General features: G+C 42.4%; 1 protein-coding gene across 1 annotated transcript in view; it reads right to left on the reverse strand.

Moving 5' to 3' along the window:
- LOC115473204 (collagen alpha-1(XXVII) chain B-like) overlaps positions 1-15,805 on the reverse strand; it is a 252,306-nt gene that overhangs the window by 133,977 nt on the left and 102,524 nt on the right. Inside the window, exons 15-19 of the mRNA XM_030207971.1 lie at positions 11,328-11,381; positions 8,995-9,039; positions 8,759-8,812; positions 6,497-6,550; positions 6,315-6,368 (exon numbers count right to left, since the gene is read on the reverse strand). Of these exons, the coding sequence (XP_030063831.1) occupies positions 6,315-6,368; positions 6,497-6,550; positions 8,759-8,812; positions 8,995-9,039; positions 11,328-11,381 (261 nt within the window). The remainder of the gene's footprint in view (positions 1-6,314; positions 6,369-6,496; positions 6,551-8,758; positions 8,813-8,994; positions 9,040-11,327; positions 11,382-15,805) is intronic.

The following is a 15,805-nucleotide window of genomic DNA, read 5'->3' on the forward strand; positions in this document are numbered from 1 at the left end:
GTGATACTGTTTTTAATTAAACTGGGTTTTAAACAGTATGGAAGTCATTTCAGAAGGGTTAGAAGGACACATATTAGAAACTTTTGAAACACCACTACTTACATGTGTATACCCCATGGAACATACAAGTTTCGGGGGGGGGGGGGCAGAGAAGGTTCTGGACATGGTTTGGGCACATTTTAAGAAAATTACTGATTTATTTGGATTGTTTTATTCAGTGCAAATTTTCTAGCAAAAAAGGTGCTGGTACTCAAATGCCAGGCCACCCTTCAGGGGTGGGGGTGATCACTGAGGGACTCACCCCACAATAGCCAGGCCCCCTGCAACCAGTCACAGAATCTATGACAAGGCAGAATTGGTGTCTTGAGCCTGAGCTCTTTCATTAAAACTTGTGGTCCATGGGTCAATTTTAGCAGACACTGGAAAAGGTGCCGGTACTCAGTACCCCCAAGTACCCCCTCAAAAAAAGCCCTGGTTTTATTGTTGTTTTATTTTATGCTTTATTGTATTAGGGGGTATGTTTACTAAAGTGCGTTAGTGTTTTTCATGCACCTGTAAATTTGAGGCATGTTAAACGCTAACACACCTATACATTTCTATGGGCGTGTTAGCATTTAACACACGTACATAAGTATTGCCATACTGGTAAAGACCAAAGGTCCATCGAGCCCAGCATCCTGTTTCCAACAGTGGCCAACCCAGGTCACAAATACCCGGCAAGATCCCAAAAATGTACAAAACATTTTATACTGCTTATCCCAGAAATAGAAATAGAGTGGAGGAGTGGCCTAGTGGTTAGAGTGGTGGACTTTGGTCCTGGGGAACTGGGTTCAATTCCCACTGCAGGCACAGGCAGCTCCTTGTGACTCTGGGCAAGTCACTTAACCCTCCATTGCCCCAGGTACAAATAAGTACCTGTATACAATATGTAAGCCGCATTGAGCCTGCTATGAGTGGGAAAGCGCGGGGTACAAATGTAAAGAAAAAAAAATAATGGATTTTCCCCAAGTCCATTTAATAACGGTCTATGGACTTTTCCTTTAGGAAGCCCTCCAAACCTTTTTAAAACCCCGCTAAGCTAACCACCTTTACCACATTCTCTGGCAACGAATTCCAGAGTTTAATTACATGTTGAGTGAAGAAAATATTTCTCCGATTCGTTTTAAATTTACTACATTGTAGCTTCATTGAATGCCCCCTAGTCCTAGTATTTTTGGAAAGCATGAACAGACGCTTCACACCTACCCGTTCAACTCCACTCATTATTTTATAGACCTCTATCATATCTCCCCTCAGCCGCCTTTTCTCCAAGCTGAAGAGCCCTAGCCGCTTCAGCCTTTCCTCATAGGGAAGTCGTCCCATCCCCTTTATCATTTTCATCGCCCTTCTCTGCACCTTTTCTAATTCCACTATATCTTTTTTGAGATGCGGCGACCAGAATTGAACACAATATTCGAGGTGCGGTCGCACCATGGAGCGATACAAAGGCATTATAACATCCTCATTTTTGTTTTCCATTCCTTTCCTAATAATACCTAACATTCTATTTGCTTTCTTAGATGCAGCAGCACACTGAGCAGAAGGTTTCAACGTATCATCAACAACGACACCTAGATCTCTTTCTTGGTCCGTGACTCCTAACGTGGAACCTTGCATGACGTAGCTATAATTCGGGTTCCTCTTTCCCACATGCATCACTTTGCACTTGCTCACATTAAATGTCATCTGCCATTTAGATGCCCAGTCTCCCAGTATCGTAAGGTCCTCTTGTAATTTTTCACAATCCTCTCGCGATTTAACGACTTTGAACAACTTTGTGTCATCAGCAAATTTAATTACCTCACTAGTTACTCCCATCTCTAGGTCATTTATAAATATGTTAAAAAGCACGTACACCATTTACGCGCATTAAAACACTAATGCGCCCATAGCGCCGCTTAGTAAACCTAGCCCTAGGTATGTTGTAATCCACCTAGAATTTTAAGATTTATTAACTTGATGAATTGCTTTTTACAAAAAGTGACAAAAGTGATTTACAATATGTAATAAAAATATAGGAAAAGGATAAAAGAATGTCAATTTCAAAAAGAAGGAGAGGAAAGAATTAGAAAAGAGTAGACAGCGCGGACAATAAATAAAATAAATAAATTGTGCTCTTGCCTCTTTGACATTTAAAACCACCTCAAAAATCCAAAATTTTGATTTTGGAATGTGACTCTTTAATTGGCTCCCCTTAGAGATGCAATTGTGTCCTCTACCTGCACATGTAGGTAGCAAAATGACAGCCCTTATATATATAGGGGCCATACAGAAAGCTAGCCCAAGTTTACCTGCGTGATTCCCGTGGGATTTTAGCACCTGCTCCTGGCCAGGCAATGCAAGAAAGGGGTAAGTGCATGTGTTGACATGTGTGTACAGACAGCCGCAAGCTGGTAATGAAATCATTAAGTATCCCATCGCAATGCATAGATAAAACCATTGCAATGCTTGGAGGGAAGCAATGGCTTACAAAGCGAGAAACTTTTCACGATGGCAGGTGCAGTGTAGAAATCGTCTAAGGTGTCTGCAGAAGGCTGTGCAAGTCTTACATGCCAATCAAACACGCAAGCTCCCAACAGACCTGCAAGTGCAAGCACAGATGAGAATTCCTCTGTTACACCCGGAAGGTCAGTTTGTGGTTGTGTGCGGGTTTTGGAGTACAGCAACAGTCGTGCATTCTGTGATCCACTGGAGTAGACAGCACAGTACCAGCATGATGGATACATTTTTATGTAAATTAGAAAAGCCAATTTTAAGCGCCATCAGCATGTGCAAGGTGGAAATCATGACTATAGGCACATATCTATAAATGTATCATAGTTTTCACATGGCTATCCACCATGACTATGCATGTGCAATAAGACAGCATTTTTTCATTGGTCGCACAATACGGCTACTATTACTGCGCAAAAGAAATGCGCATGCATTTGGTCCTCTCCTCCATGAAACAGCAAAATGTACCTATGATTTGATTATAGCATTACAGCAGTATTTGTTTCTTCTTATTGTCGTGGTGGAGAACCATCCACGTGTGGCTTGACATGTCTTTCTGCCTGGGCCCCATAATGCCCCAGGAGATTCTGCTCTTTTCTGCATATGTTTTAAAAAATAAACCGACTGTTCTTGTTGTCCGTGCCATAATCAGTCTCGCAAACGAATCTTTTCCAGAGATGGAAAGGCAGTAGAACGAGAGGACATGAAATGAGATTGAAGGGGGGCAGACACAGGAAAGATGTCAGGAAGTATTTCTTCACGGAGAGGGTGGTGGACGCTTGGAATGCCCTCCCGCGGGAGGTGGTGGAGATGAAAATGGTAACGGAGTTCAAACATGCGTGGGATATGCATAGAGGAATCCTGTGCAGAAGGAATGGATCCTCAGAAGCTTAGCTGAAATTGGGTGGTGGAGCAGTTGGGGGGAAGAGGGGGTGGTGGTTGGGAGGCGAGGATAGGGGAGGGCAGACTTATACAGTCTGTACCAGAGCCGGTGATGGGAGGCGGGACTGGTGGTTGGGAGGCGGGAAATACTGCTGGGCAGACTTATATGGTCTGTGCCCTGAAAAGGACGGGTACAAATTCAAGGTAAGGTATACACTTATAGGTTTTTCGTTGGGCAGACTGGATGGACCATGCAGGTCTTTTTCTGCCGTCATCTACTATGTTACTATGATTATCTGACCTTTACTAATTTGACCATCTGGCATATCCAACAGACTCTCGGTGACGTCATGTGGCTTCTTTACGTTTTCTGAGCCCAGGACCTTACTTTTACCATCGTTATGAGCCGGAACCTTGCTTTTACTGCCTTTGTTTCTGCATTGTTTGAGGGGTTACCATTGTTTTCCGTATTATCCGACTTTCCATTTATCCGACGTGTTGGTTCCATTTAGGTAGGATGACTGAGACTTTACTGTATATGTATTTGTGCTGTTATCTTACATGTATTTTACTCAAAGGCTTCATGTTTAGCAAACCTTTGTAAAATAGACTGCTGTGAAATGTCCTGACTTGGGCATCCTTTTTCCTGCCTACATGACTGTAATGGAATTTACAAGCCATCCATCAAAGGGACAGGAAAAAAATCTGGAAAATGGGACAGGGAAGGGTCAGAGGTGGAAGACTCCTCCAGAATGAGAGAGAAGGCAAAACTACAACTCCCAAGAGGCAAAAGGATTCTGGAGGAACAGTCTATATAAGAAGGGAGGGTGGTGATTATCAGTCCCATATGATACCTCATAAAGATTGCCATGGATGGCTGTGGTACGAATTTTCCCTTAAGTGGTTGATAAGGGGAATTAAAGAAATGCAGAAGAGAATTTGGCTACCTTGAATCTAGAAGCAGAAAAAGACAGAAAACCCAGATCACAATTGGCTGATGGCAGAGAAAGGCAGGACTTGGGTATGTTACGCTTTGTTTATTTTGCTTGGAAGCTGCAAACTAGTACTGGTTAAAATTGTAATGGAAAGCTACTGTTAGCAACCCTTACAAATAAAAGGAAGTCTTGCTAGGAAACTGCAAGAAAAAAAAAGAATTGTTCAGGGAATGGTCCTGTTTGCTGGGGCTTTGCAACTGTTTTAATTAAAAACACATTGTTTATGCTATAAATGAAAAGGAAAGGAATGTGTGTTAAAGTTGCTAAACAATTATAAAGCCAGGAACCTAGAAGTAAACACTGAACATAAAAATTTAAACTTGCCCAAAAGGATTTGATACAGCCAGATAATGCAAGAATTTATGGTCTTCCGTTTGTGGAACCTGCAGAGAGTAACTACCTGAAGAAGTTCAAGCAGCAGATGAAGCACAAAGAAATTGATTTTTCCCAGCTGGAGACAGAAGGGTTGGGGGAAGAGGAGGCTTCTGGATATCTGAAGAAGCCTGCTGTGATGAGGAAACAGAGGGCCGTTACTGTTCTGTTAACTGAACTGTAACCAAAAGAACCACTTTAATAGAGAGACTGTAAATATGGTGGGCAGAAGGCAGGCCAGGGTGAGGGAAGACTACATCTGCCATCAGTCCACAGGGTAGGCCTAGAAACAGTAAGATAGTACTTGGAGGTGGAAGTTTTACAGCAGGTGAGCTGATTACAACAAGGGTTCACAGCTAAGAAACCTTTTTCCCTGAGTGAGAAAGTGTGCGCAAGCTTGTGAATTGTAATAATAATTTCCTAATGTGTATTTCTCCTAAACAATAGATTAAATTAATTTTAGTCCAATAAATTCATTGTTTAAAAATCTACAGGTATAGAGAGAGACAAAGGAAAACAAAGTAGAGATTTTATTTGTGCTGGGCTTAAGCTTAAAATAGATGGGGAAAATTCCTTAGGATCAGTAAGGATATATACTTGGAAATCTGCAAAGGATGGGGTTTAGGAAGGATTTCAGCTTTGTATTAGAAATCATATGTTACTGTTTAATGAACTACTTAGGTTTTGATTTTATTTGTAATCTGCTGAAAACTCATATTAGAGCTAAGTGGAAAATAAAGGCCAAATTAAAATTCTGTGTAATAAAGTATTATGTAGCTATCACCTAAAGCAGTGTTTTTCTGCCTAGTCCCTTGGATGCATTCAGTTGAATGAACATGCATGAGAAATGTATTTATTTATTTTTATTTATTGCATTTGTATCCCACATTTTCCCACCTCATTGCAGGCTCAATGTGGCTTACAATACATCATGAATAATGGAAACACATGATAAGATAGATATTTAGTATTACAGACAGATCTTGAGTGACATGATTATGATAAGACAAGATAGTAGTCTAACAAGCAGATATACTAAGTCTTTTCTGGATACTTGTGGAGAGGTTTACATTTGTTGGTCTTTGTGGTATGCCTTGTTAAAGAACTGGCCTCAATATATGTAGGTCTATATTATGAATGTTTAATATGGATATCCTGAAAACCAGACAGTCTGGGTATGAACCAGGCTCTGATCTAAAGAATTACTACTACCTAGCATTTCTATAGATATATCATCAAAACTGTGCAAGAGACTTTAGAATGGAAGTAGAATGAAGGCACTGTATGCAAATCAAGTCTATGCATATTCATTGTGGATATCCTGAAAACCTGACTGGCAACGGGTACTCCAGGACCGGACTTGGGGAAATACTGATTTATAGGCTATATGAGATGAAAGTAAATGAAATCTAGGAAGGAGTTAGAAAAATAGTGACGAATCCTGTATTTCTCTTGGAGTTTTTCTGGGAGGTACAGTATGAAAGATTACAAAATATTCTGTGATGCAGAGATAAATCAGGATGGTGCACATACCTCAGGACCTGGGACACCTGGCAACCCCACTGAACCTTTGTTTCCAGGCCTTCCCTGGGGAGGAGAAAAAGACACAAGGTGATTGTAAAGCTGCATTTTATCTACTAAAGGAGTCTTTTGTTGCTCATGTTCATCCATCCTGCTCCAACACTGGGTGGTGGTGAACTGCACACATGACTTACTGCTGGCCCAGGTTTTCCTCGCATTCCTCTTACTCCAGGCAAGCCCCGATTGCCCTGTAAAGTAGACAGAGAAGAAGACATTTAGCAAACACAGACAACACCTCATCATGAAAGGATACCTCTATTACCTAGAAAGCATAGGGGTATTTTTAGCAGTAAAAGCCCAAATAAAATATGGCTTTGAGTCAAGCTGTTCCTACGTTTAAAAAAAAAAAAATCCGTCCTCATTTACTATCTAAAAATCCCAGTAATATATTTCACATTTCAGATGACTGATAAATCCAGTAACAGAACAAAATAGATCTGAGAGTTAGCCTTTCCTTACATTTGGGAATGAATCAGAAGCAAAATAACAGGGTAGTTATTAAAGTACTTTTACCACACCTTAATTTATCAAGGATACTACAAATTAGTCACTCATATATACAAGAATAACATTGCTTGTGAGAAACTTTCCCAGAAGCATCAGGCTGCAAAGTCATTGCCCAATACTTCCAGGTGCTTTTGCAAGGGCTGACATGCAATACTCAGAGCTGCCTTCCTCTCCCCCCTCCCCCCTCCCCAAGCAAGATCAACCCCTGATGCTCCCCCCATAAAACTCTGTGCTGTCTGGACCTACCTGACACAATCCATGGTGTCTAGTGGGGGACAGGACAGGAGTGATCTCCAGTTACTTCCCCTTGCTGGTACCGGGTTTAAAATGGCACTGACCATCCCTAACAGTAGTCTCACGGTACTACTGCTATAGGTAAAGGTGACGTACAAGGGATGAGTGTTTTCTTTTGCCAGCATTTCATATATAATTCTGAACATGCAATCCACTGTACATTCGGAATTATATGTAGGAAAAAGGAAGGGTGTTCTGGGCATGTCTGGGGCAATGTGAGCACCAGTATTCATCCACTACACAAATAGGGGCCGATATTCAGACCGAGGGAGTTAGCACGGCTAATTCTCGCAGTCACCGTTAATCCTGGATATTCAATGTCTGGCTGTTTCCGGTGATCGGCATTGAATATCCGGTTTATTTTTGGCCGGTTAGAAGATAACCGGCAATGTTAATATTCAGACTTTGCTGGCAATCTTCTAACCGGCCAAAGATATCCCATATTTTCACGCAGCCAAATATAGCTGCTAAAGTGGGGCTGAAGATCGGCAGATAGCAGGTTACGTCGGCTGATATAACCGGCTATCTGCTAGCCGCTAACTGGTGATACTCAGCAGGAGATAGCCGGCTGTTCCCCACTGAATATCACCGGATAGCCAACACAATACTTGAGCCTCTCCAGAACACTCTCTTCAAATCATTTCATACTTAGGGGCCCTGTTTACTAAGGTGCACTAGCATTTTTAGTGCACGCTTAGCATTAGCACATGCTAACCGTGTAGCAGTGGCGTAGCTACGTGGGGCCATGGGGGCCTGGGCTCCTGTAGATTTGGCCCTGGACCCCCCTGCCGATGACCCTCTCGACCCCCCCCTCCCACCGCCAACCAGCCGTCGCCTACCTTTGCTGGCGGGGGACCCCCAACCCCCGCCAGCCAAGGTCCTCTTCTTCTTTCGTTCTGTTTCTGAGTCTGACGTCTTGCACATTGTACGTGCAGGACGTCAGACTCAGAAACAGAACGAAGGAAGAAGAGGACCTCGGCTGGCGGGGGCTGGGGTCCCTCGCCAGCAAAGGTAGGCGACAGCGGCAGCAGGGAAGGGTTGGCAGCAGGAGGGGGGGGGTCGAGAGGGTCATCGGCAGAGGGGGGTCAAAGTTGGTGGTGGTGGTGGCGGCAGCAGCGGCGGCGGGGGGGGGTCGGCAGCACCGGGGGGGCTAAAATGTGCCCCTTCACCTCGGGCTCTGGACCCCCCCCTCCTGCCGGTCTGGCTACACCCCTGCCGTTTAGACACCCATTGGAATATTATGGGCATCTGCATGGTTAATGCACACTAAAGATGCTAACACGTCTCTAGCACGGCTTAGTAAAAAGGACCCTTAGTGTTGCCAAACCACATAATCGACTAACAAGGGCCCCTTGTTTCGCCAATGGTGTTTTATAGACAGATTAAAGTAAATGTTGCGACCGGGATTCAACTTATTCTGGTCATTGCAGTAGCTGAAAAATGGGTTCTGTGTAAATTAAAATGATATTTTACAGATGATGAGAACTCTTTCACAATGAGGTCCCAAAAATATGTAAGGTTCTCTCACGGATGTTTGTGATACCTTTAAGATGTATGAATTGAAAATCAGTATAGGGTCTATACCTATAATTTACCTTGTCTCCTTGGAATCCAACTTCTCCTGAAACTCCCAGCAGTCCTGGAATACCCTAAATACACATCACCATACAAAAACACAATGAATAAGGTCAATGTAGTTGTACTGCAGATGTTCTTCCACAAAACATTTATCTGACTGAACTGCCACTCCTCATCAAGCTAAAGAGCTATAGCGTCAAGTACAAATTCACATGAAGAACCGAACAGTACAATAATGGAGATTTCAGATCACCTTATCACCTTTCAGTCCAGGCTGTCCAGAATTCCCCATTACACCCTGAAAACAAAAGAATACCCAAAATAAGCTTCAGCACTAATCTAAAATTCACACAAAGGTTTAGATATTGGGTCTCTTACTCAAGAGTACTTGAATAAGTTCAGAATATAACATACGTAGGAAGTGCAGGAATTGCCTCAGACCTTTTACACATAAGGGTTAATCTTCAGAAAGGACGTATATCTCAACTTGGAGATCAGGGCTGGTGTTTTCATAGGTCAGTGGAAGAGGTTAAAGCAGTGGGCTGAGAACCAGGGAACTAAGGCTGATGCTCATTGTGATCATGGGTGAATCACCCTGTTCTCTGTTGCCTCAGATACAAACTTAGGCCTAGATTTATTAAAAGGCTCTGCTACCTTATCCTGCACCATCACAAATTACATTGGGATCCTTTTATTAAGCTGCGTAAGCATTTACGCGCGCCCAATGCGTGCCAAAATTAAGTTACCGCCCGACTGCCGCGTGGCTGTTGCGGTAATTTCATTTTTGGCGCACATCTGATATGCGCGTCTAAAAAATATTTTTTATTTTTGGACGCACACGCCCAAGTGGCAACTGATGCACGTAGGTCCTTACTGCCAGGTCTATGGCTGGCGGTAAGGTCAGAGACTCAAAATGGACGCGTGGCAATTTTGATTTTGCTACACGTCCATTTTTGGGGGGAAAAAAATAGAGAGGCCTTTTTTTTTTTTTTTTTTTTACAGACGAGCTGAAAAATGATTCTGCGTGGGCCCAAAACCCGTGCCTACACTACTGCAAGCCACTTTTCAGTGCGCCTTTGTAAAAAGACCCCATTATTTACCACAGGTCCCGTGTTATGCAAGGGGACTTATTTCATAATAATGTACATTAACAAGGTCAGCAAGTGCTATCGCGATAGCCCACTTTATTGAATTTAGCCCTTAGGGCCCTGTTTACTAAGGTGCTTTAGTGTTTTTAGCGCATTTGCACTTAGCGCGTGCTAACTATGTAGGCGCCTATAGGGATATTGTAGGCATGTACATGATTAATGCACGTGCAAGATTAAAGTGCGTACAAAATGTTAATGCACCTATAATGCTGCTTAGTAAATAGGGCCCTCAGAACAGGGGCGTTAACTACGTGGGGCCACGGGGGCATGGGTCCCCATAGATTTGGCCCTGGCCCCCCCCCGCCACCAATCCTTTTGACCCCCCCTCCCGCCGCCAACCCTCCCCCGCCACCGTCGGGTACCTTTGCTGGCGGGGGTCCCCAACCCTCCGCCACCCGAAGTCCTCTTCTCCTGCGCGGCCGCGTTGCTGATCTAAAAGCAAGGCTTCTGTTTCTGTGAGTCTGACGTCCTGCACGCACAACGTACAATGTGCAGGACGTCAGACTCACAGAAACAGAAGCTTTGCTTGCAGATCAGCAACACGGCCGCTCCGGAGAAGAGGACTTTGGATGGCGGGGGTTGGGGACCCCTGCCAGTAAAGGTACCCGACGGCGACGGCGGGTTGGCGGCGGGGGGAAGGGGGGGTCGAAAAGGTTGACGCCGGGGGGGGGGGGGCGAAGGTGGTGGTGGTGGTGATGGCGGTGGCAGGGGGGGCGGTGGTGCCGGGGGGGGGGGGTAAAATGTGCCCCCTCACCTCGGGCTCTGGACCCCCCTCCTGCTGAAGTCTGGCTACGCCCCTGCCTCAGAGTGCAAATCCTCTGGAGACAGGGAAACGTCCACTGTATCTGAGTGTACTGTACCTTATCATAAGCTACTACTGAAAATACCTCAACTAAATACATATAAATTGTTAGGCTGCATTACATCTTCTGCTGTAGAAAAATACAATGCCCACTCTAACATCTCCTGTTTTGATCTGGGCTATGCACAAGGCTGACCCTTACAGAGGTGCAGGGACCTTGGATGATTCATCTGGAATGGGGTCCTTCTTCCCTGAGATACCACCTCCTAAGTATTGAGGAATAGGAACAAAAGAGACTGTGCACATGTACACAGGCACTTCAGAATAATACCTGATGTTGGGGGGAAGGCTGACAAAGGAAAGGACAGCAGACGATGTCCAAAATAACACCTTTATTGAAACAAAGGTGTTATTTTGGACATCGTTTGCTGCCCTTTCCTTTGTCACCCTTGTTGTGACTGTTTGGTCTGTGTGTCTACAAGGGTTACTGTTCTTCTGTTTTCCCCGCCATTGGAGGAAAGGCTACCATGCCAGGGCCATCACCCCAATTTGTATCCTCCTCACTTTAAGAATGGCTCTGGCTGTACACATTAGTTTTGAGTACAGAAAGGCAAATTTCTTATCAATAACTTTTACCTTTAGTCCTTTTGGTCCTGGGAAGCCTATGGGTCCCACAGCTCCCATATCACCCTGGTAAGAGCAAAAAAAAATTGCACAAATCCACTAAGCATAATTATATAGCGAAGGACAGAGCTCTAAACCCTTATTCTCTTTGTTATCCCTGGAAGGCATTTTTTACCATTCTGAAAATAATGACGTTGCACTTCATTGACAGCTGCCTACTAATTGCATATTTACTAATCCGACTGCATTTTTAAAAACTGTATTTGATTTATTTATTATGACATTTCTACCCCGCATTTTCCCAAGAAAGCTCAGGTTCAATGCGGCTTACATAACAAATTAAGAAGAAGCATTACAAGACAATTAATGTTAGTTCAAGAACACAACTATTAAAAAAAAAATTATTTTCATATTAGCTGAACACAGATCTAAAGAAGTGGGCTTTAAGTAAACTTCTAAATGACATATAATCAACTGTCTGATATACTTGGGTAATGAGTTCCAGAGTTTGGTACTTTGGTAAGAAAAATTAGCATTATGGATAGTTTTGATCTTGTTATTTAGAAATGAGTCAGCTGGAGCATCTTTTTGATGTAGGCATCTAATTTATACTAAACATAAAACTGTATAGATTAATACAAACAAACCCTGCCAAAAATATGTACTACACCTCCTACAACCCTGGCGGTACTTCCCACCCCTAGCGCACCGTCATATCTGGTGCTACAAAAATGTATTTATTTTTGTAGCGCCGGGGTGTACTGGCACTGCCCAGTTAGCCAGGAGCCCTTACCGCAACCTCAATGAGGGGCGGTAAGGGCTCCCCCTGAAATGGCTGCACAGCAAGTGCTTTATTTGCCGCAAGGCCATTTCCTGCAGGAATGAAAGACTTGCCTTTTACCCGCTGCGGTAAAAGGGGGCCTTGGCATGTGTGAAAAACATGCACCGACGACAGTGCAGGCCCCCTTATGCTGCAGCTTGGTAAAAGGGCCCCCTAGTCATTTAGGGTAATTTTAGTGGCTTTTTGTCATTATTAAAACGTCTAGTTCAAAGTTCTAGTCCCGGATGTTTTTGTTTTGTTCTATTATGGCTTAGGAATGTCCAAATCTTGCCCTTAACACCCCCCCCCCCCCCCCCTTGAGATTTGGACGCACTGCTGATGGAACAGCATAGAAAAATGTCTGGGAAATGGGCTTGGAAAAAAAACGATTTGGACGTTTTGGCAAGAAAAACATCCATCTGCTGGTTTATGCCACTTTTTAAACGTTTTTCTCTTTTGAAAATGAGCCCCAAAGTTAATAGGCATAAGGTGAATGATGGATCTAAAATCCGTATCCAAAAATACTTGTGGCACAGTTAGCCTTTATGAGGTACACGTAAATTAAAACATGAACCCTTCAAGTGTCAAATAAATAAGGCTTGGACTTCTCTTTTTTTTTTTTTTTTTAGAAAGAGACATCAGTGATTGTGGAAACCAGCAAGAAAACTGGATTCCTTTATATGCATAAAGAGAAATGTTTATGCTGAAAGAAAATTTCTGTTACACCTCAAGTGTGAGTTGGAAAATGTAAGCTGTGTTAATACAGACTCCTTTTCATGCTTGATGGTATAAAGGCTTCTTGTAGGAAACTGTTTATTCAAACTTATCCATATAGCTAATTACACTCCAGGCAGACTCTGTTTCTTCTAATTCTGCTCTTTACTGCAAGAACAAAAAGACACTCGTGGCTAATTCATAACACAGGAACACTATGTTCTATCACCGGTGGTTTGGAGCTATTTGTTTAGTGAGAATCAAAGTATATGTGTAGGTTTCATATTAGAGGCTACACAGTGTTGTATGATTTTGGGGAAGAAAGAAAACATGGTTTATTTAGTTTAATCTCCTTTCAGCTACATAAGGTATGAGAAGGATCATTTACTGGATATTTAGGCAATGGCTAATACTCAGTCTTGTACGTTATGCTTTGATTCTTGTACTCAAGTTCCTTGGACAGATCATTTTTTTTATTTGATTTTATTATTTTTTGGAAAAGAAAATAAGATGATATCTTGATTAGCTTTCGAAGGTTGCCCTTCTTCGTCAGATCGGAAATAAGCAAATGTGGTAGACGACAGTATATATAAGTAAAACATCCAAGCATTTCATTGACAGTCTAACAGGGTGGGGATGGGTAGGAGGTATGCATGGGAACGTCAAAGCATTTCAGAGATAGTCTAACACACCACTGTTTTTTGGAAAGATAATAATATTGGTAGAAATAAGGTAGAAGGTGTTAGAAGGACTAGAGGGAAAATTGATTCCTCCCTGTTTTGGGATAAAATAAATGCATTGGTTGATTCTACTTCTGAAGAGGATTATGTTCTCGAACTGGAACGAATAAGTAATAGCCATTCTGGATGAAATTTCTCCACTCAAAGTCAAATCTAAGGTACTTAGGAAATCAGAGAAATGGTTTGACTCTTGAGTTGCTGATTTTGAAACAGGAATGCAGGAAGCGTGAAAGGGCTTGGAGGATAACTCCCACCTTAGATCCTAAAAATAGTTGGCGTTCAATGATTTCTTTATACAAACATACTACTACTAAAAGAAAAAGGGAATATTATCCCGCACTGGTGGGTACTACTCGTTTAAGTGTACAAAGGTTGTTCAACTTAGTGGACAGCCTTACAGATGTTGATCATTTAATGTTAGAATCTGGTCTTAACACTCCTACAGCCGATGAACTGGCTTTGTACTTTGTAGCTGAGTTTGAATAGTTCTATTTCTAATCAAGTAGCACTTTGCAACTTGATTAGAAAGTGCTACTTGATTGTAGCTGAGTTTGAATAGTTCTATTTCTAATCAAGTAGCACTTTGCAACTTGATGTAGTGAGTGGGTCAATTGGTTCCCCTGGGGGATCGTATATGGGAAAGTTTAAGCTTCTGTTAGCTTGGTAAGCAAAATCTAATTTAAGTTTGGACTTATGCCCAGTTCATTTAATGAACGATCTTAGCACTGCCTTTCTAACTGCAATGACCACATGGTTGAATGGTTGTCTGGATGAGGGCCTTTTTCCAACAAATTGGGGGTGCCTTGTTTTAACACCAATTCCTAAACATCCTAGAGGGAATTTACAAGCAATGAGTAATTATCGCCCTGTTGCATCTGTCCCATTGTTTATGAAAATTATGGAGGGTCATGTTACCAAGTTTTTGGAAAATTACATGAAGAGATACAGCATTTTGCATCCATCATCACAGTCTTGTTTTCGAAAGAGTTATAGTACTGAAACGGTGGTGGGTTCTATTATTGCACAAGGAAAATCTTTGCTAAGCCAAGGTCGGAATTTAATTGTTATTCAGTTTGATCTTTCCTGTGCTTTCGACCTGGTTGACCAGGTTCTCATGTTGGCCAGGTTGAGCAGCATATGCATTCAGGGTAGAGTATTATATTGGTTCAAGGGTTTTCTCTCTACCTGGAATTACAATGTAAAGAAAATAGATAGTTTCTCAGCCACCTGGAGAGCCAAATGTGGGGTTCTCTCAGGGTTCTCCTCTATTTCCATCTCTGTTCAACGTATTAATCCAATACCTGGGAATAGCTTTGGATAAATTTAATGCTTCGTTTTTGATATACACAGATGTATAGGTGACTGGACATTGAATGAAATCTCAGTGTGAACAAGTGATTGAAGATTGGATCTTGGCCCAATGGCTTAAACTAAACCGAGACAAAACCAGGTTTCTGTGCTTAGGTTCATTTGATAAGAAAGGGTTTCCTCAGAGTTTTACCATCAAAACAGACACTTTCACTTTGAGGACATGGGCCCTGCTTTGGCGCTCATGCACCTGCATCAGGAGTCAAACGGAGATAGACTCTTTCAAACAGAACCATGAATAGAAACACTTAGATGCTATCAAAAAGAAATTTAAAAACGCATCTCAAACGCATCTTCGGTAGTCAATGTCAAACGACTACCAAAGTTCATATATTTTTTTCAGTAAAAATGTAATTTCTTGTTTTGTTTTTGTGCTCACTTTTAAATTTGTTCTTATCCACAAAGAATATGCATGGGATCAATTTGCATGCATTTGGTCTCCAATATATGCAAACTGATCTCCTGCTTCTTCATTGTGGATTTCCTGAAAACCCAACATGTGGTGCAGTTCCCAGTACAGGCTTGAGAAGCCCTAATATATAGCATGGTTTCTCAACCCTGTCCTTGGGACACATCCAGCGAGTTTTCAGGATGCCCACAATGAATATGAATGAGATAGACTTGCCAACAATGGAGATAGTATATGCATACCTGCCTCATGCAAATCCATTTTGAATATCCTGAAAACCTGAATGACTGGGTGTGTCCCGAGGGCTGGGCTGATATAGTGATACCATTTTACTGGACTAACTTAATACATTTCTTGACCTAGCTTTCAGGATCTGGCGCTCCCTTCCGTAGGTCCAAACAGAACAACCAAAAGATGACATCAATAAATATAAGTGAAT

This window comes from Microcaecilia unicolor, chromosome 6, assembly GCF_901765095.1.
Source record: "Microcaecilia unicolor chromosome 6, aMicUni1.1, whole genome shotgun sequence".
Lineage (NCBI taxonomy): Eukaryota > Metazoa > Chordata > Amphibia > Gymnophiona > Siphonopidae > Microcaecilia > Microcaecilia unicolor.